At 33.5% G+C, this 20,621-nt stretch overlaps 1 protein-coding gene across 1 annotated transcript; it reads left to right on the plus strand.

Annotated features, from left to right (window-relative positions):
* Positions 1–2,003: 2,003 nt before the first annotated feature.
* LOC110915648 (sodium/hydrogen exchanger 6) lies at positions 2,004–11,485 on the plus strand. The gene is made up of 22 exons (XM_022160378.2): positions 2,004–2,336; positions 3,588–3,639; positions 3,736–3,795; positions 3,904–3,928; positions 4,002–4,087; positions 4,220–4,331; positions 5,016–5,078; positions 5,180–5,199; positions 5,308–5,402; positions 5,535–5,563; positions 5,650–5,681; positions 5,769–5,816; positions 5,904–5,964; positions 6,056–6,153; positions 6,269–6,344; positions 6,436–6,455; positions 6,600–6,697; positions 6,774–6,883; positions 10,341–10,424; positions 10,703–10,803; positions 10,902–10,993; positions 11,095–11,485. The coding sequence occupies exons 1-22, from the start codon at positions 2,153–2,155 to the stop codon at positions 11,136–11,138; spliced, it is 1,590 nt and encodes a 529-aa protein (XP_022016070.1). The 5' UTR covers positions 2,004–2,152; the 3' UTR covers positions 11,139–11,485.
* Positions 11,486–20,621: the final 9,136 nt, after the last annotated feature.

Here is a 20,621-nt window from a genome sequence, read left to right on the forward strand (position 1 = left end):
TGTATTGGCACCGTTTGAATACATAAATTGCAATTTAAACGCATGTATTATTATTAGTATATAAAGTAATGGATAATTGTAAATGGATGTTGATAACTCTTATTCTATGGATAATCCAACACCTACATTCAAAAACTAAAACTCAACATATCCCACAAATAAAACTACTTCCTGTCAAATAATATTTTTAACTTATCAGATATCATACTACGTCCTAACTAAAATTCAGTTTTTATTTATGGTGCAACATAATCAAGATTTGTTAAATTAAAAAAATATTTATTAAAGTTTCGTATAGTCAAAGAAACGGGTGTTAAATTCAAATACTAAAACATAACATTTAAGATTTTGTGATAAGATACATATTTATAACTCATTTACTTTTTCCTCTAATAACTACGTTCGATCTTTTAAAAAAGTTGAATACGTAGGCGGGTTTAACTTTTTTTTTTCTCAACGTAATAGGCTAGAGTGATTTTAGCATCATATCAATAAAAATGTTTTTTTTTTGTTTTTCTTTTAAAACAACATATTTTATAAAATTCCAAGTATGTCGTTTCCATGTATTTTTCTTATATATGTCTTGATTTAAATTTTAATTAAAATCGTTATAAAATTAACCAGTATCGATACTATTTCAATAATTTTGAACAAAAACTTAATAATATTTTAATATCAGCATCTCGTTGCAACGCGCGGATTAACGTCAACTCGTTTATTACAATTAATAAATAAATCTAATAGATAAAAACTATAATTAGTCTAAAAGCAAAAATAATAATACAGAAAATATAAAACACAAAAGACACATTAATACTTTGTCAGGGATTTGGGAGTTAGATTACAAATAAATTAATTTTGTTTAGGGGTGAGCATAATTAGGGTCGGATAAAAAAACCGAGTATCAAACCGATTTACAAAAGACACATTAATACTTTATCTTTTTTTCTCCACCTTAAGTGATTGGGATTTAGGAGTTGGATTACAAGTAAATTAATTTGGTTTATGGGTGAGCATAATTAGGGTCGGACAAAAAAAAAAATCAAGTACCAAAACGATGAAATACTGGAACCGACCTGATAGGAAGTATATGGGTTAGTTACTCGCATCAATTTTTTTTTCCAAAATCGGAACCCGAGTTCCAAACCTGCTAGATTGAATTACAAGTTGCAATATTAATTGGGCTAGGGCCCATTGGCATTTTTTTTAAACCTAATACTTTTTTAAACGACAAAGAATCTTATGTGTAAATCCACTCTGCTTGGGGCTATGTCTAAGGTCGATTCCTCGTCCGCCATGAGACCGTACCCCCTGATGCACGGGAACCGGGTAGAGTTCGTAAACCCTCACCCCCATTAGGTTCGAACCCATGATTAAAGCCCATATTCGTCCCTTCACCCAGATGTTCGTCGAAAGTGACCTAAACGAGATTTGAACCTACGTCTCCACTAAGGAGTACAAGCCTCTTTACCACTGGACCTAACTAACTACATATAGGCATAATAATGAATAAAATTTGAATTAAAATTAATCTAAAAATGACTCACCACGATTTCATACCTTCAATAGCATTCCTGGACGAACATTAACAGTCTTAAATGGATTGAAGTTGAACAAACATGGAACCTTGATTTGAAAATGCTTTGTGTGTGCAAGTGTAGTTTAGATCATATACAGTGTATTCTAATGGGTTAAAAAGGGTAAAAGAGGTCGGGTCAGTCTTAGTGCCTTGCACCGATAGACCCAAATAGAAAATAACCGAAACCGATTTTCAGATTTAGGGTAATTTTTCGGGTTCTATCTTAAGAGGTTCTTGGGTATTGGGTCAGGTCGGGTATTGGACTTTGCTCATCCCTAATTTGGTTCATGGAATGCACTAACAATATCAGCATAAGGACTAAATTTAAAAAATTAAATAAAAAACAGGAAATTCTTGTCATTAAGCAAACATGAAGGACCACTTATGTAAATCCGTCGATGTAGTTGGGGAAAGTGAAAGAGGGTCAGTTTCTTCGCAAGGGCTGAATAATCAACCATCGTATCGTATCGTCACTGTGTGCGAATCCGAAATCAAAATCAAGATCACGTAATCAATCAAGTGTCAATCAATCAAGCAGAAGGAGAAGGGTAAGTGAAGCATCCCGTCGTAGCCATGGACGAGCTGCAAATATCTCCTGCAGATCCGCATGGCGCCAGTCCAGGTAAGGATCAACAAGCGGCAGGTGTTGGCATTCTTCTTCAAATTATGATGCTCGTCCTCTCCTTCATCCTTGGTCACGTCTTACGCCGTCACAGATTCTATTATCTTCCTGAAGCTAGCGCATCCTTACTCATCGGTAATTAATTCATTCATGCTTCTTTCATCCAAATTTTTTAGTAAACTCTTGTTGATGTACTTCTGTTTCCTTGATTCCGTTGCGTTCTGTGCATGTTTCGACATTTTAGATGTGATTTTGTACAGTATACTCTTAGTCTGCACAGTAATCTGTGTGATGATGATGATTTCATTTATATTTCGGACTCTATTGATCGATAATTGATGCTCATTTGTTTTCCGTTTTTCGTAAATTGTTGTTGATGTAGTTCAATTTCGTTGCATGTTTTACTGTTTTAGATGTGATTTGTTACATACTTTGAGTATAAGGGTGGCTGGGGCACTTCACAGGTAGGAGTATGCGGGTAAGGTACCCGCACGGTAACACCGCTGCGGCGCTGCCACCCCCTAGGGTAGGCCATGCGTGTTTCGGTTACGGGTTTACGCGTTTACCTAGAGGTGTACAGATCGGTTTTTTTCAAAAACCGGTTCCGGTTATTAACCGAACCGGTTTTTTTCATCAAAAACAAAAACCGTTTTTTTTTATAACCGGTTTCGGTTACTAACCGTTTTTTTAACTCAAAACTATAACCGGTCCAACCGGTTCAACCGGTTACGACCGGTTTTTAACCGGTTAATTCCAAAAAAAAAAACGATTTTTTACCGGTTTAAACCGGTTTCGGTTTTAAAACAGGTTTCGAAGATGAATATCCCTAACCGGTCTACAACTGGCGGTTCGGTTCGGTTCTAAAACCGGTTACAAAAAAACCGGTTTCGGTTTTTTTCCCGGTTTCGGTTCTAAAACCCGTTCTTTTGTACACCTCACCCGTTTACCTACCCGCGCTAGAAAGTGTAAAGGTTTGAGGGTTGGGGTGTTTAAGGTTGTGTGATTGGTGGGTGGAGTAAAAGAGTGCGGTCCATGGTTCTAGGGTACTTGTGGGTAGGTGTCGCCAGTGTTTTGTGTACCTTGGGTGTAGAACTGACATGGCAATGCGGGATTGGTCGCGGCGACGGTAGTACCTTTGAGTGCCCCTTCCTCCCTAATTTTAGTCTGCACAGTAATTTTGTTTAAAGTTCAACTCTATTGATCGGTAATCGATGCTCATTTGATCTAATTTTTTCATAAATTGTTGTTGCTGCAATTCAGTTTTGTTGATTCCGTTTCGTTTTCTGCATGTTTCGCCATTTTATATTTGATTTATTACATACTTCTAGTATAATTTCAGTCTGCGTTGTAATCTATTGACTTTTGAGTTAACGTTATTTTTCGCAGGATTAATCGTCGGTGGACTTGCGAATGTTTCAAACACAGAAACTAGTATCAGGTTGTTGAATGAATTTAGTTATGGTTTTTAGCTTCATGAACCCTAGTTTATTGAAGATACTAACGCTAACTGGTGCAATTGATTTTTCTACCGTAGGGCCTGGTTCAATTTTCATGAAGAGTTCTTCTTCCTCTTTTTGTTGCCTCCAATCATATTATATCCTTGCTCAGTCTGTTTAGTCATTTTTTGTTCCTTATTATATTTTTTTTGACTAATCTGGTGGAAGGTGTTGCCCAATTGTTTTACTTGACTATTTGTTTGTACCCAATCAGGATTCAGTTTAGCGCCTGTAAGTTACCGTCACTCTTGATCACATTCGGTTATGACATTACGGATGTTAACTGTTGTTTTTTTTTCTTCAGAAACCATTCTTTTCGAACTTTGGAGCCATAGTGACATTTGCAATTTTGGGAACATTTATTGCTTCAGTTGTTACAGGTCTTTTAGTGTGAGTGTTACTTCTACAAGTAAATTAATTTCAGTGTATAGTGTGTGTGTGTGTATTAACAGAAGAGAGGCATTTTTGTCTTTCTGTTAAATGCCTCAACAAATTCAGACAGCTTCACATGTGATGTTACAGGTACCTTGGTGGTGTAATGTACCTCATGTACAGACTTCCATTGGTTGAGTGTTTGATGTTTGGTGCCCTTATTTCAGCAACAGATCCTGTCACCGTTCTCTCCATTTTTCAGGTTTGAAATGGTCTAAAGTGAAGTCCTTTATGCTATACGAGTGTTCAGATGCTTTAGAAGGGTGGTGATTTGCGTGCTCAATCCTAGGGACTCTAAAACGAATTAGATATATATATTTTTTTAGTATTAAGATATAATGTATCAGTAATAGAAGACAGGTTAGTTCATGCTTTTAAAATATATACAGCAAATACACAATCAAACGGTAAAAATCTGATTTTTATCATGTCATCACTTAGAGGGCATTGTTAATGATGTGAAGTGGTGAGATAAGTTTATGCAAAGTTTCACATGGATATTTCTAACAGTTTCTATGATGTTATAAACTGTTGAATCTTTTTATAAGTAATATTATATCTACTAGATTGCAAAGACCATTAGAAGCTGTTGTGAATGCACAATGCTTCATTTATTTGCTGTCAATCACTCAATGTCCGTTCACCCAATTCTCTAATAGCTCCTTGTTCACACAGCTTTTTACTCCAGATTTTACGTATTTTATGTGAAAATTCTTTGTAGATTGTGAATGAACTTGGACTTCTACATAATGGTCCGAGTATGCTTTTATCTTGTGAACTTTACTTGTTTGGCTCAGTTGATTTTTATCAAACCATCTTTATAAGTTAATGTTTTCTAATAGCCTGTTTATTCTTCAATTGTATATGACCATATGTACTATTGTAGGAGCTTGGCACAGACACGAATCTCTACGCATTAGTTTTTGGTGAATCGGTTTTAAATGATGCAGTAAGTTTGATTCCGATTTCAGTTATTCTACTTCCGTATTGCGTTGAGATATTTATACTTACACTGAACTTTTTGCTTTTTATTGTTGCAAAAACTCGTAGATGGCAATTTCCTTGTACAGGTTTGCATTACTCCAGTTCTACTTTCAATATACACCGGCCACATTATATTATATTTTGTATAATATGAAAAGATGAATACATAACCTGATTATAATTCATTTTTGCAGGACAATGTCATTGGTGAAGAACAATTCATCTGGACAAAATTTCTTCTTGATAGTTGTTAGGTTTCTTGAGACGTTCGTTGGTTCCATGTCAGCAGGTCAGCAATTTTAGCTTATGCTTTCGCTGATGCGAACAATTGTTTTTTGTTATGAGTGTTCATTTACTTTTTTTTGTCGATATTGTTTCCTTATTTGTTAACATTACTCACATCGATGTCGTTGCATGACAGGAGTTGGAGTTGGATTCACATCTGCTTTGATATCCTTTTTGTAGTGATAATTCTTTTGAAGCACAGTACCATTTCGTCTATATCTTTGTTGTTGTAAAACCTTAACTGCACGAACCTGTTTAAGTATGCAGGCTTGGATATTGATAAGTAAGTGCCTGCCATCTTGAAGTTTTTATTTCTGTTTCACCTTGAGCTTTTACCGACCGTGTGTAACATAATATGCATCATTTTCAGTCTACAGAACTTGGAATGTTGCCTGTTTGTTCTTTTTCCGTACTTCTCGTAAGCTCACCACATATTATCTACTTTCATGTAGTTGTATGACTGTGTTCTCTTTTTGTGATTTATGACACACGATCTTCATTTCAGGTACATGCTAGCAGAAGGGCTTGGCTTATCTGGAATTGTGTCGATCTTGTTCACTGGGATGGTTAGTGAATACATAGTTTGATTGTACCGAGTTTATCTCATTTAAAAAAATAAACGATTTCTAGACAGCGGTTTTTGCATTTTTGGGCTAGGTTATGAAGCATTATTCCTTCTCAAACTTGTCAGAAAATTCTCAGAAATTTGTGGCCGCTTTTTTCCATTTGATATCGTCTTTAGCTGAGACATTTGTGTAAGGAAGCATCTTTTACTTTATATTTAAGCTTCTTAATCATCATAACAATCATTTTTGATCTTTTAGTTTCTTCATAATTATGTATACTCTTTTTGGGTTGGTTTTATTGCAGATTTATATACATGGGCTTTGATATTGCTATGGAACAGCATAGCTGGTCCCACGTGGGATTCATCTTTTTTTCTATTGTATCCTCCAGTTAATTAAAATGTCACTAGTTATATAAGGTTTGTTGAAGCAGATTGTAGTTTTTCTTAACTTGCTACTCGATTTTATCAGATATTCATCGGATTAGCAAGGTATGAAAATTTAATCATTCAAGCAGTGTTTAATTTGATTGTTAACTTCCTTATTTTAGGAATTCATTGCAAAATTTACTTGTATTTGTTTGGTTATATTTTTATTGTTAAACAAGTTACTGATTAAATTTGTAACATGTGAAGGGCTGCAAATGTATTCTCATGTGCATATTTGTTGAACTTAGTTCGACCTGCACAGCGACAAATACCCGTAAAACACCAGAAAGCACTTTGGTACAGTGGTAAGTAGAGACAAAGTTCAGACTTGACAATTTATCACTGAATTGTTAACATAATGCGAGTTATTTGATGTCTCAGGACTTAGAGGTGCTATGGCTTTTGCTCTTGCTTTGCAATCAGTTCATGATCTTCCTGAGGGACATGGCCAGACGATATTTACTGCAACCACTGCAATAGTCGTTTTAACGGTAGGCAAACTGATTTTTTTCCCGATATATTTTTAATTTTAATGCTTCTTTTTTATACTTCAATTCACCTGAAAAGAGCATTCATTTAATGGATGCATGTTGTGTGCTCCTGTCATAGTTGGTGATACATGTTCTTAATATGACGAGTAAATTACACGTTTTGTCCTTTATGTTTGTACCGGAGTGCAGGCGGTGTCCTTTGCCTTTAAATTTGACAGGTTTTGTGCTTTATGTTACAAAATCTTGCACGTTTCGTCCTTTAGCCCTAACGTAGTTAAATTTTTCTGTTAAATCAGATCATGTGCAAGGCACATGAGGGTATAATTGTCTTTTCCCTATTATTTAAAAAATAAACAAAAATTATATATATTAATTATTCATTAACTAAATATCATTCTCTCTAAAACCCCCCTCTCTCTGTCTGCTCCAACTCTCTCTGTACGTACCACTGACACCACCACCAAATCCGGCCAAGAAAAAAACCATTACTGCCTACCATCTAACAACCAAATCCACCACCACCTTTATCTGGTTAAATCCACCAACAACCAACAAACAGATCCAACAACCTGCAGTTATCTCTATCTCCATCGCAAATGTGTATGATGAAAAAACAAATCCAAATTCACGACCCCTGTTTCTCTCTACTCCAAATCCACCACTCCAGTTTCTCAATCTACTCTCTCACACATAATTGTGTGCGTGACGAAAAAGTAAAAACAGGATGTGAAGATGATGAACGAAGACCGAACCCGAATTTCAAAATCAAAGGATGACAATATTTTTGATTTCTTTGCTTCAAAATCTGAAATTGAATTCAAAACATCTGATTTTGAGCATTATCGATTTCTTCATCACCTTCCATCTCCATCCGATTGAAGTTACAACACCCTGATTGACCGAAAATTGGGGCTTTTGCGTTTATTGAATCGAAATCTAATCAATAATCGAAGATCAATACATCTCCAATGAAGAAAACCTAATATTTGATGTGTGATTGAAGTTACGAGAGAGTTATATGTTGGTTTGTGACGAGCTCCTGTTGTTGTTCATCGTGAAAAAGAAAGGCAACTATTCGTTGTTGTTCATTGTGAAAGAGAAAGGCAACTCTCTGCTTTTGTTGTTCTTCATTGTGTGTGTGTGAGAGAGAGAGGCGATTATACAGAGAGAAGGAAGATAGGTGTTATTGGCTGCTGATATACATCATTAGGGTTTTTGTGTATAGGTTATTTAAAAGTTAGAAAAGACTGATTTGCCCTCATGTGCAACTCATATAATCAGATTTAATAGAAAAAAATAACTGGGTTAGGGTTAAAGGACGTAACGTGCAAGATTTTGTAACATAAAGTACAAAACCCGTCAAATTTAAAGGCAAAGGACTCTGCCTGCAATTTGGTACAAACATAAAGGACAAAACTTGTAATTTACTCTAATATGACTCATTATTTCGATGTTTTAGTGACTTATATGCCATTGTGTAGCTGTGTGTTTCTCTTCCTTTTTAAGAACATGTATATGATGAGACTCCTGATCATGTAACAAAAACACAGTTTTGCGCATCTTGTCATAGATCAACCTCATTAAATGTTAGAAAGTAATTTGATCTATGACAAGATGCACACAAGTATGTTTTGGTTCCATGATTAGAAGTCTCATCATATATATTAATTTTACAGAAATCACCACTTAAATCAACAATAAGATTACCATTCTCATTCTGCTTCTGCTTCAAGGCACATTTAATTTTTTTTGTGCGTTTTGCTCCTCTATCCGAGATGTCTTAAGAGCCTTAACGAAGTATCCATGGATAAGGAAATGGCATGGTCACTTGAAGAAATATTATGGGATATATACATTTTAAATTCATATAGGGCTTATAGCACATGTAGATTTTCTTATTTTTGGGCTATTGTAGGATATCTAGGAGACAACCTTGGATAAGTACCAAGGTCCTCCAACCATATATGAAAAGAAAAAGAACAGGCTCTTATATTTAGAGAAAACAAACTCAAATAGCATAATAGGTTGATCAGTTCTTCCAGTTGGTAGTTATCAAACTGTATTTTTTAAATATTCAGAATAATAAAAATTACAACCATAAATCTCTAGCTATAATTTTCTTAATACTTGTAGGAAAAGTAACTTGCTCCCCAGGTATTTTGTATTCCTAATAATACTCTAAATCCCAAGTATTATCTAGTATAAATCTTATCTGATAAATATATAATAAGATAATATCATGACTAACCTGATAGATAAAAAAAGATACTACTAATAAATGTGCTGTGGTATTGATTATATATGATCAGGGCTATCATTATTCATGCCCCCCACTCTCAAGGTGTGGCTTCAAACATTCTGACTCTGGGATCCATACCGAGGTCCAAAAACAAATCCAAGTAGATTATCTCTTTTTTTTTTTTTTTTTTTTTAAGTTACCACCGAGACCAACATAATGGATATTTTTGGATCCCAGGACCCAAATTAAACTTTAAGTGATGCCCCCAATTCCGTCGAGCTGTAGGTTTAAAAATTAGCCTACTAGGGTGCTCAGGATGCCCAGTCGGTCCAAGCTTAGCCCTTTGTCTTTGAATTCTTAAGTCGTTAACCGAACATCTCTCTCCATCACACCTCTCCCAGACCATTTTTCTCCATAATCTGGTTACTAGTACTTCCCAATTGAGGTCGTCTCTGGTGCACCGTATATCTTCCCTTCGCCTGGCTCTGCCTGGTGCAGCCTAGTATAGAGATAGGATCTGTGTCTTGATTTTCTCAGAGATCACTTGATTCATCTGTGTAAACTTTTTGCATCCGTGTAAACTCTTATTTCAGGTTAAATTGCGTTCATGTGTGTCAATCTTCAAACCTTCTTCAAATACGTGGCTGCCTTCTCTTCGGTGTAAACCGTAATCCTTTTTTTATGATTGGCCCAAAATAATGCTCTAATACCAATTGATAAGAACTGGCTTCAAGGTAGTTAAAGGCGAAGGTGCACTTGAGGCACCATGTCTTTCAGAGGGACTAAGGCGAGGGCCTGAGTGGACAAATGAGTTTGCTGATATATATCACCAAACACTTGTTAAAGTAGTAATATTCTATTCAAGTGATACATCTTTACGTTCTTATCTTTCCGGGATTCGTTTCCTATCTATATTATATTCAGGGTCCTGCAAATAATAGTGCACTCTTTTAGCAGTAACCCCTACGAGTATTCTATTTCTAACCAACATAATCATCAGCCATTCCCTTTTAGTTGTTTACTGTCTGCTTTTAGAATTTGTTCACTTTGTAGTTTATTCTTGGGATTCAACTAAGATTTGGTCTCATTAAATACCTGAAAAAGAGACGATTATTCTAACTTATTATGATCTTTCCGTCACAATGCTTCTCATGTACCATGCAAGCAAGCAAGTAAATGGTTTCAGATCCGTTTCTAACATGGTATTTAATAATGCAGGTCTTGCTTATTGGTGGCTCAACAGGTACTATGCTTGAAGCTTTACATGTTGTAGGAGATACACATGAGCCCCACTTGTCTGATGTGAGTATAAGCTTTTTTAACTATTATCTCTATAGTTTATTATCAGTAAGGCTGTTTGGTGGGTCTTTGCATTGCTTATTATTCGTTATGGATAATGTGACACGATCCAAATTAAAAGTGTGTACCAGCAGCGTCCCTTTAACAAGTAGAAGGGGGAATTGCAAATTAGTATAAGCAGTAGGGATCGGGTCTCATTGGATAACGGGTCGTGTCGGTTTGTCTCTTAACAGGCACTACCACACTTCTAGTTCTCAACTGTTTTTTTCTTTTGGATACAGAACTTTGAAGCTAACAACGGTTACGTGGCTCCTTATGATGATGAAGAATCATCATCATCTGGGAACAGACTAAAGATGAGACTTAAAGAATTTCACAGAAGGTTTATTTATAAACATCTCATTTAATTATTTATTTATTTATCAATTCCACATCTTTTTCTAACTTTTTTTTTTTAATTTTGTTTTTTCTGGGAAGCAGTGCTGCATCTTTCAGGGCGTTAGATAGGAACTATCTTACCCCATTCTTCACAACTCAATCTGGAGACAGGGATGACAATGATGATAGTAATGGTAAATAAGCACATTTGTAGTTAATCTACTTATCTACACTAGTTGCAAAGTGTCGATAATCAAATTTGACCCGTTCAACTAATCAATTTTTGTGTGGTCAGCTGAAGATTCTTTACTGAGGTCTAGAAGAGAAGGTTTCCACTAGCAGAATTATTTTATCTGAGGTGGAATGAAGTAAACCGGATGATGAGATTATTACGTGTAGGTAGGTAGGTAAGGTATAAGGTACGATAGAGTTGCTAGTATACTTGTGTAAATGGTGAAAGTAGATTAAGAAGGGAAGTTGGAGGTGTTTTTTAGTTGCATGACTATTTATTGCATTGTTTCAATGAAAAGTTAAAGCAAACTCATCGATTACTAACATGTGAAACCGAAAACATGAAGAAACACTAAAGCCTTGCAATTAAGCTTTCATTTGTAAGGTCAGATTGGTTCATAGAATCAGCTGGAATTGGAATATGAAATTCATGGAATAACATATTGGTTTGTCAATTAAGTTATCATTATCTTTAAGTTTCCTTTAACTGAATGTGTGTGTTTTTTAACCCATTTGACCCGTTATCGATAACAATAAAAATAGAAGGTTCACGCTCTAAAATAGGTGTATATAAACAAATTTGTTATGTTCACACAAATCACTTAAAAAAACTAATTCAAACGTTTACAATTTTTAACTATTCCATCATAGTTTTAAAATGTAGATAAAAACTCTACTAATTAAAAATTACATGATCAAGATATGTTGAGTGGTTAATGTGGATGTTGAGAGTAAGGCTAGTAATAAGAAACGCGTTTGAAGTCGCATGCTATTTTCATCGTATTGATGAAGATGGTCAAGAGCTAGATGGTGACTGTGATTTCATATCCTACACATGATCACAACACTAACCGGAAGCCCGGAAGGTAATGATTTCTGAGAGGTATGAGAATGCGACATACTTAACTTGATCAAGAGCGTAAACGTAACCACATTAGTTGTGATCTAGGATTAAAGGCATTAAGAAGTGTTGATGCACCCCAAGGCATTGATTAAATTTCCTTTCTGGTGTTCTGTATGTCCAATCACAACGTTGAGGGTTACAGGGCTTTACATAATTATGAGTTGTTTTTTTATGTCACTGAATAATTCTCATAATCAATATAAACGAGTTCAGAATGGAAATTACGTCGAAATAGAAAGTAAATGGATAACAAGCTGCGTCGCAACCCTTTTTTGAAATTGTTTATTAAGATTTATTGGAAAACCCTTCATTGGTACCAGTGCTACTTAACAAAACATGAAGATCTACTTTTTGTTTGTTTCTTTGATCCTAAAGATTTCTATTTTCTTGCTCTTTTGAAATGTGGATTGTGAGGGTTATTTCAAGAATCTGAAAAGCTGTCTGAACATAAAGGTTTTAGTCTAGGGTTTTAAAAAACCCTTATATATTTAAGGGTTTCAATTTATAATTGGAAACGCAAGAAACACCATGGAGGAATACACCCCTAGGTTTTTGTGTGTTAACCTTGATAGATATAACTTGTGAAAATAGTAAGAACCGGATATTTTGATAGGGCAAAAACAACACTAAGGTGACATAATTGAAGGTGCGTTATATTTGTCGCCCAAGTTGTTTATTTATAAATCTATATCTTCTATACATATAATAAAAGAAACCACTTTGAGGACACTTGTCATTATATTAGGTCATGTCTTACGGATAATTATAATTTTAATTTAATCTCTTCTAATTATTATAGATAATCCTCATACTAAATATTATTTAGTTTAATTATTACTTTTATATTTATCTATTTATTTCAAATTCAAACTTAGTTATCTAATTTGATATTAGAATAAATTATGATTTTGATCCAAGTGGTTATATCACTTTTACCCTTTTAGCACAAAAAAGGTTTTTTTTTTAATATCTGAGCCATCAACGTCTTTTTTTCTAACTCTTTTGGACCCCAACGTCTTTTTTCTAACACTTTTGGTAGGGGCCAAAAGGGTTAGAAAAAAAGACGTTGTGGGCTCAGATGTTAAAAGATTCATTTTTTTGGTTAAAAGGGTAAAAGTGATATCACCACAGGGGCTAAAATCGTAATTTACTCTTGATAGTAACTATATATTTGAATGTTTTGTTTAATTTGATATCAAATAGATTTTACGAAACTTAAAATAAAATTAACAAATATTATTTATCATTTACAAGTTTTAAATAAATGGTTAAATTTATTGAGACTTCGTTACATTTACAACTTTTAAGTAAAGGGTTATATTTATTGAGACTTTGTTAACAAATTTTACTACAATATAATATACTAGTATTAAGCCCCTGCGTTGCAGCGGTTGTCATAAAACTGTGTTAAGTAGTATCAATACTATACCATTGTCAGCGACCACCAACACCGGAAAAGCTCGTAAAAACAAAATAAATAAAAACGGGAAAAAAATAACGATGAGTGAAAAGCAGACGTAAAATCTTTGAATCACGCACGCTCGTTGCTGAGAAATTAAACCGAAACGTAAAACATAAAGAAAATAACTAAGTCTATCCAGGATCCGCGTGATGGACGGACTTGTCAAACGCAGAAAAATAGATGTGATGCAACGGTCTAGTCAAACGGGAAAAAAAATATACGAAAAAATGTTGAACCCCATACACACGTTGCGGTGCGTTAACTCACAAAATTTAGAACGAAATGAAAAACTTGGGAAAAATGAAAAGTATGGTGGACCAAAATTAAAAATAAAAACAGAGTTGAGATTAAATTGTAAAAGATGAAAAACTTTGGGTTAAAAGTAAAAAAACAAAGGATCTAAATTGCAAAATTAAAGTTATTTATTAATTTTAGATAATGATAAAAATAAGTGATATCTATAATTGGTTATTAATTAATATTAATATTAAAAGAAATTTATTAAACAAATATAAATAAAATTTAAGAGGTTGAAGAAGAGAATGCCATGTGACATTATTTGGAGTCTTTTATTATAAGTTAGATTAGATTAGATATTTATACTATACTATATAATAAAACATTAATGTGTAACACCATCATTCATTGTAAGCATTTATTTTATGATTTTCTCGCCTTACTTCCAAACTTATCTTATATTAATTAAATAAATAAATGAATAATGATATTTAAAGATATAACTTTTTTATTTGGTATATAAAATTATATTTATTCAACCCGTACAATATGGTTATTATAGATATAACTTTTTATTATTTAATATATAAAATTATATTTATTCAACCCGTGCAATAAAAGAGGTTTTTAAAAATATATTTTTTTATTATTTAGTATATAAAATTCATTTATTCGACCCGTGTAATACACGGGGTTATAACCTAGTTTGGTATAAACAAAACCAAATAACTACTAAGATGATTTATAAAATACTTTTAATATGTAGATGATTCCTCATACATTATCCAAAAATTAAGAGTTTTTGTGACACAAATACACAATGTAGATGATTCCTTATACATTATCCAAAAATTAAGAGTTTTTTGACACAAATATACTATGTAGCTTATACATCATCCAAAAATTAAGAGTTTTTGTGACACAATCACAAGTCATTACACTTGAGTTTGCTAGATAAATTTATGCAATAAGGTAATGAGGTTCAAAGTTTCATAAACATTTGAAATTTCAGATAGAGCACATGTATCCCTCCAAGTTTCTCGTTATGTTATATTGGATATTTTATTAAAATAAAATGAGGTTTTAGAAACAAGCTAATTTTTTTAGGTCATATTTTTTTATAATGGTGATTTAATATGGACATCTAATTTATAAACTTTTAGTGAATATATTATCCTTTGTGAAGAAATACGGAATCATCGCCGGGATGATTGGACCGCTTTCTCTGAGAGGGTGGAGAATCACACCTTGTTCTTCCTCTTGAACCTAGATCTGCAATGGAGAAGAGAAGAAAGTGGAGTTGTAGAGATGACCGGTAGGGGAAAGAATCCCCTGTTTCCAGTAACAAAAGTGTGGCGGCTCCATATCCTCTGCCCTAAAAATGAGATGTCAGAGAGACGTTTCGTCCTAAAGTTCTCTGACAGGAGAAGGGTGAAGGCCAAAACAATCAAGGCTATACTTAGTATGGATGAAGCCGTTCAGAGGGATATTCTGGCCCTTGGGGTTCCAAGGGCCAACTATTGTGAAAGGACTCAAACGGTAATCAGAAAATTGAAGACAAAATTTCCAACAGATGATGATGATGATGATGGTGACGATACTGATCTACCAACAATTACCAGTTGGAGTTTGGATGAACAATCAAGAACGGTGAAAGTAACTTATCAACACGTGGTGGATTATTCATTGACGATGGACGAAGTGCTGAACACAGATAGACTACACCTTCTTGAACAACTCTGTGATTTAGCACCTTCGGACGATGCAAGATCCAGGGTTGTGATGATATTTAAATATAGGATGCAACAAAGACGAAACGAGATTCTGGCGTTATACGCCAATGAACAAGATGACGGTGACGAGTCTGAAGAAAGTGATGAACAAAGCGATGGGTACATCTCTGATGTAATACCATCTACAGAAGACTATTAGTTTAGTTTGATTTCGTCTTAGTTGTAATCTTTTGAATTATTAATGAATTATAATGAATTTAAGAACACCATGAACGCTAAGATATTTACCTTTATAAGATATAAGGGATTAATTCAACTGGTCAGATCAACAAAAACGCCAAAAAAAATTGTAAAGTTTGAATTATTAAAGGTATATAATGAATTTGGGAATGCCACGGAGGCCAAGATGTTCGAATTATTAATTGATTTTAATGAATTTGGGAACGCCATAAATGCAAAATAATTTACTATGTAACACAAAAACGATTAATTCATCGTGGCAGATCTAAAAAAAACAATAAAACGCCAGGTAGTTATTGAATCTAACTACACGCCAAAAAAATCCTACACGCCATAAAAAAACGGTGTTGTGAGAACACATTGGAAAAGAAGATAAAAAGACAAAAAAACCAATCCGCCTTGATTATATCGCGCGCCACGTGTTCGGCCAGGATACGTTCTCACCGTTTTCATACTTTTAGGTGTTTTCTTCTGATCCTGTTTCTCTCTCTCTCTCTATATATATATATATATATATATATATATATATATATATATATATATATATATATATATATATATATATATATATATATATATATATATATATATTACTATATATAATGTATATAAGAGAGAGAATACGAAGATGTTGAAAATTAAGAGTTTTTAACTTTTAGTACATCTATATCTATACTTAAAATCACTCATACACATTCATGCAATTACCAGCGTCCAAACACTACTCAAATCAACGACCAAGCATCTTGATCCGCGTGAGTCACCACTAACCAATCATCATACCCTCCACAACCAACATAACCAAACTCCCCACCAAACTTCACACCTCACTCATTCAAACAAACTCAAATTTTTTTCACACACAGTACACATACACATTTTCTCTCTCTCAACAAAAATGACACCAACAACAACTAAGAAGAAACAAAGAACCGAGAAGAAGCTTCCCAAGGATGCATCTGCAACTGCTACTGGAAAAAGTAAAAAAAGAACAAAGAGACAGTTGAGATGTACAAGATCTGAACTCGTTTATCAACTATATTGGCACCCCAAGCAAGGCAATGGGGATCATGAACTTGTTTATCAACAATACTGTTTGGAAGCTTGCTCTAGAAGCTTCAAGGCTTCCGAGGTGTAACAAGAAGAATGCATTGTCGTCCAGTGAGATTTAGACTGTTGTGAGGCTTATTTTGCCTGGTGAGTTGGTGTAGTATAAGGTTTCTGAAGGTACAAAGGCAGTTACTATGTTTAATAGTTCATGGAAAGGTTTGGGTAGACTTTTGTGGTTTTGTTTGGTTTAGATCTGTAATAAGTGGTTTTGATGAAATGTAATTCGTATTGGTGATGGATTTTTTATTTTAAATGATGAAGTGTTTTGAAAAATGTTGAATCTGGTTGTTTAACGGCATATATTCGTAAAATGTTTTCTTTACATCTGTATTTTTTGCTTTTAAAAAATTTAAATTCGTGTTGGTGATAAATTATGACTTTAGATGATATTTTGTTGCGTAATTTTTTGTTTAGTTAGTTCTTTAAAGGTTGTTTTGGTAAGGATGTTTGTTTAGATATGTGCTTTGAAGTTTGAAGTAGTTGATTTCATATTTGATTTTGATTTTGGATGATGAGGTGTTATGTAAGTCTTTTTTTAATATGTTTGTCCAATGGAGATACCGATGCTAAATTTATGGGCAGATTGGAGAACAAGAATTAAAAAATATAACAAAACTCTATATTATATAACATATTGATCAAAACTTGATATTATTTACTTGATGATGGTGGTGACCGGTAAAGGCACAATCCGGTATTGCATGTCGGGTTCTTCTATACTTGTCCAACACTTCAGTTAATTTAAGTGATACTTCAAAGTTCAATGATCATAGAGAGAAACATGAGATCACATTCAAATCTTGTCCTCCTTGTACCTGTTGCTTAATGAGTTGTACAGTGGTTGCACGTCTATTTAAACTTCAAAGTGGTTCCTGTATTAGAAAAGCTTGGTTCTTGCAATTTGGTAGCCTCTTGCTTTATTCATTTATCTGGATTTTATTTACATAAATAAAAGCTTAATTCTTGAAATATGATTTGTGCCCAATATAATTTTATCAACATGTTATTTTCAATTTTTTTGTTAAATTTTTGTTGGTGTACGCAAACCATGCATTAAGATCAATTCAATTCAACATTAAGATATTGATTTGAAGTATGACACAAGAAGTAGCTGGTTGGTTAACTTTAGTGGTGTTGAAAACTCGGCCAGGACTGGACGAACCAATAGACCAAACCGTAACCTTTTAAAATAGATGTTTATGGAAGGGTCATCTATGGCGGGTCTAACCCAGAACCATGTGATCAGTCTTTTTGAAAATGAAGAAGATGACCCAAGACCCAATGCACTGTGCACGTCATCTTTTATGGGGAAGAGAAGGCTAAAAAGTTTTGCTTTCTGCCTTTCTCTGATTTCTTTTATGAGGAAGAGATAGGTCTACCAGTCAAACTTTGCATAGTTGACACTCCAATTCACACTTTCTAAGCTTTCAAATGTTTTATTTTTCATTTTTACCAAATAGCTAAAAACCAAAACAGATAAAAATAAAGTTTTTTTTTTTTTTTTGAAAGGCTTCAAATTATTTGACTGTGCACGTCAATCATTAAGTGTGAATTTTAATTAATTTAGTTTCGTGCATAAAATTCTAAAGTTTAGTGTTATTTTCGTTAATCATGAACAAAGACGTGGCGAATTATCGTTCTGACTCCGATGATTATATGCATATCTCATGTTCCATCTTTTTGCGTTGTCTTTTTAGAAAATACCATACTAATTTAGAGGACTCACAATATTCATAACATTACACTTCCTATATATTTGAGGGCTATGTTTTTTTTTATTTAATTAATCGACATTGATGGGATAGTTTTTTACGACAAAATAAAATAATGGTTCCATAATACGTATATCATTACCATGGATTATCGTTATAATTTTAAATAAACATAAGACATAAATGAGCCGAGCTAGAAAAGCTAAAATAATGGGTCCATGATATGGATATCATTCCCATGGATTATCATTAAAAGTTTAGATAAACATAAGGTGCAAATGAGCCGAGCTAGAAAAGCTAGAAATAAGCCCAACTTAAACGAGCTTAAGCCACTAGGTATATATTTCTAATTAATATACCAAATACATATAGAAATAATAATAAATAATATTTATAATATTAGGAAATAATAACTAAATTAAATAAATAATAATAATTATAAATGCTATAAATTAATTAATACATATCAAACGAGCCGAGTCTGAGCTAAGCTAGAGTTGGAGTTCGAAAAAACAATCTTCGAGCCGAATTTATACCTCAATTTCATGTCTTTTAAGCAAAAGTTTTAGCCCCACTGTTGTTTTGGCTAATAACCGAAATAAAAAGAACAGAGCAAAAATAGTCAATCTAACTGAATAAACTGAACTGATTAACTGAAACCGAACTGATTAACCGAAAATTGATTGGTTAATAAAATAGACAAACCAATCGCTTCGGTTGAGGATAATAGCCAAACCGAAAGAACCATGCACACCACAATGAAATGGATTAATTGATATAACTTCGCTTATGAACGTATATCCACCGCAATAATACTACAATAAATATTATACAAACAAGAAAACTACCGGAACGAGTATCGTAATGCAAATTGTCACCCCCGCCGCATCGCGCGGGCACCCTGCTAGTATATATATATATATATATATATATAGAGGAAGGTTAACGTACATTACGGCTTAACGTACATCACGTACGACAGGTAATTACGCACGTTCATTTTAAAATCACGCACGGTATAACTCAAAAATCCAAAATCACGGATGCTGAAACACAATAATCACGCATATTGAAAACATTAATCACGCATGTTATATAACAAATCACGCACGTTGTTGTGAAGTACGTTAAGCCGTAATGTACGATATACTTTTTCTATATATATATATATATATGATATTTTTAGTTTTGATTGGGTATATATGTGATATATCAATGTTTGTAAAGGTATATATGAAATTAATCCTAAATATATAGATCTGATATATGTACATATATCCATGGTATACCTAGGATATACAGTAAAACCTCTATAAATTAATACTCGATAAATTAATAATTTTGATAAATTAATAACCTCGATAAAATTAATAATTTGTCCAGACCCAACTTGGGACCAGTACAAAATTGGACCCCAATCAATATAATATTAAGATAATAACTTCTTGAAATCCCAGTGTATATAAATTGGTCTCAACGAAACTATAAATTAATATTTACTAAAAGATTCCAAATTCTAAGATTGTCTAGTAAAAACTAAATCTATCTGTTTTTTATTGAAGTTCAAATTTATCTTGAGTTCATCTTTAAATTTCCTCATTGCATATAAGAGTTGGGGCATTGTCTTCTCGTATTACAACAAAAAATTATGATGAGTTGTTACCGCTTGCAATACACTTAAGAAATGTGCATTGAAACTTGTTTTTGTAATTTATTTTTTGGTACTATGAATTAACTTTTTGTATTAAAAAACAATGAATTTGACAAATTCAATTAATTTATGAATGTATATTGGACTTAGAAATTTAAAGGTTATACGTAAAACCCCGCTACATTATTAATTTATCGATATAATAATATCTCGCTAAATTAATAAAATATCTTGATTTCTCGATTCAATATTATCTCAAATGAATTTCCCGGCTCGTTGGAGAGGATGGATTATGGCGACCCTTCATTCGGTTAAAGCATCGGTTTTAGTCAATGGTTCCCCAACGATGGAATTCGTTTGCACCCGCGGTCTTCGCCAAGGGGATTCATTATCTCCCTTTTTGTTCGTACTTGTACTTGTTATGGAGGCTTTAACTGGTATCATGAAAAAGGCAGTGTCGGCGGATGTTTTCAAAGTGTTGATGCATTTCATCTGTTGACTTCGTCTTGGATTGAGTCATATTCTTAGAGTATTAGATCAGG

The sequence above is a fragment of the Helianthus annuus genome, chromosome 16 (assembly GCF_002127325.2).
Source record: "Helianthus annuus cultivar XRQ/B chromosome 16, HanXRQr2.0-SUNRISE, whole genome shotgun sequence".
Lineage (NCBI taxonomy): Eukaryota > Viridiplantae > Streptophyta > Magnoliopsida > Asterales > Asteraceae > Helianthus > Helianthus annuus.

Coding starts and splice junctions, on each gene's coding strand:
- LOC110915648 (XM_022160378.2), top strand. CDS start 2,153: ATGGACGAGCTGCAAATATCTCCTGCAGATCCGCATGGCGCCAGTCCA. Junction 4,088..4,219: donor GTTGTTACAGGTCTTTTAGT/GTGAGTGTTACT, acceptor GTGATGTTACAG/GTACCTTGGTGGTGTAATGT. Junction 5,079..5,179: donor AATCGGTTTTAAATGATGCA/GTAAGTTTGATT, acceptor AAAAACTCGTAG/ATGGCAATTTCCTTGTACAG.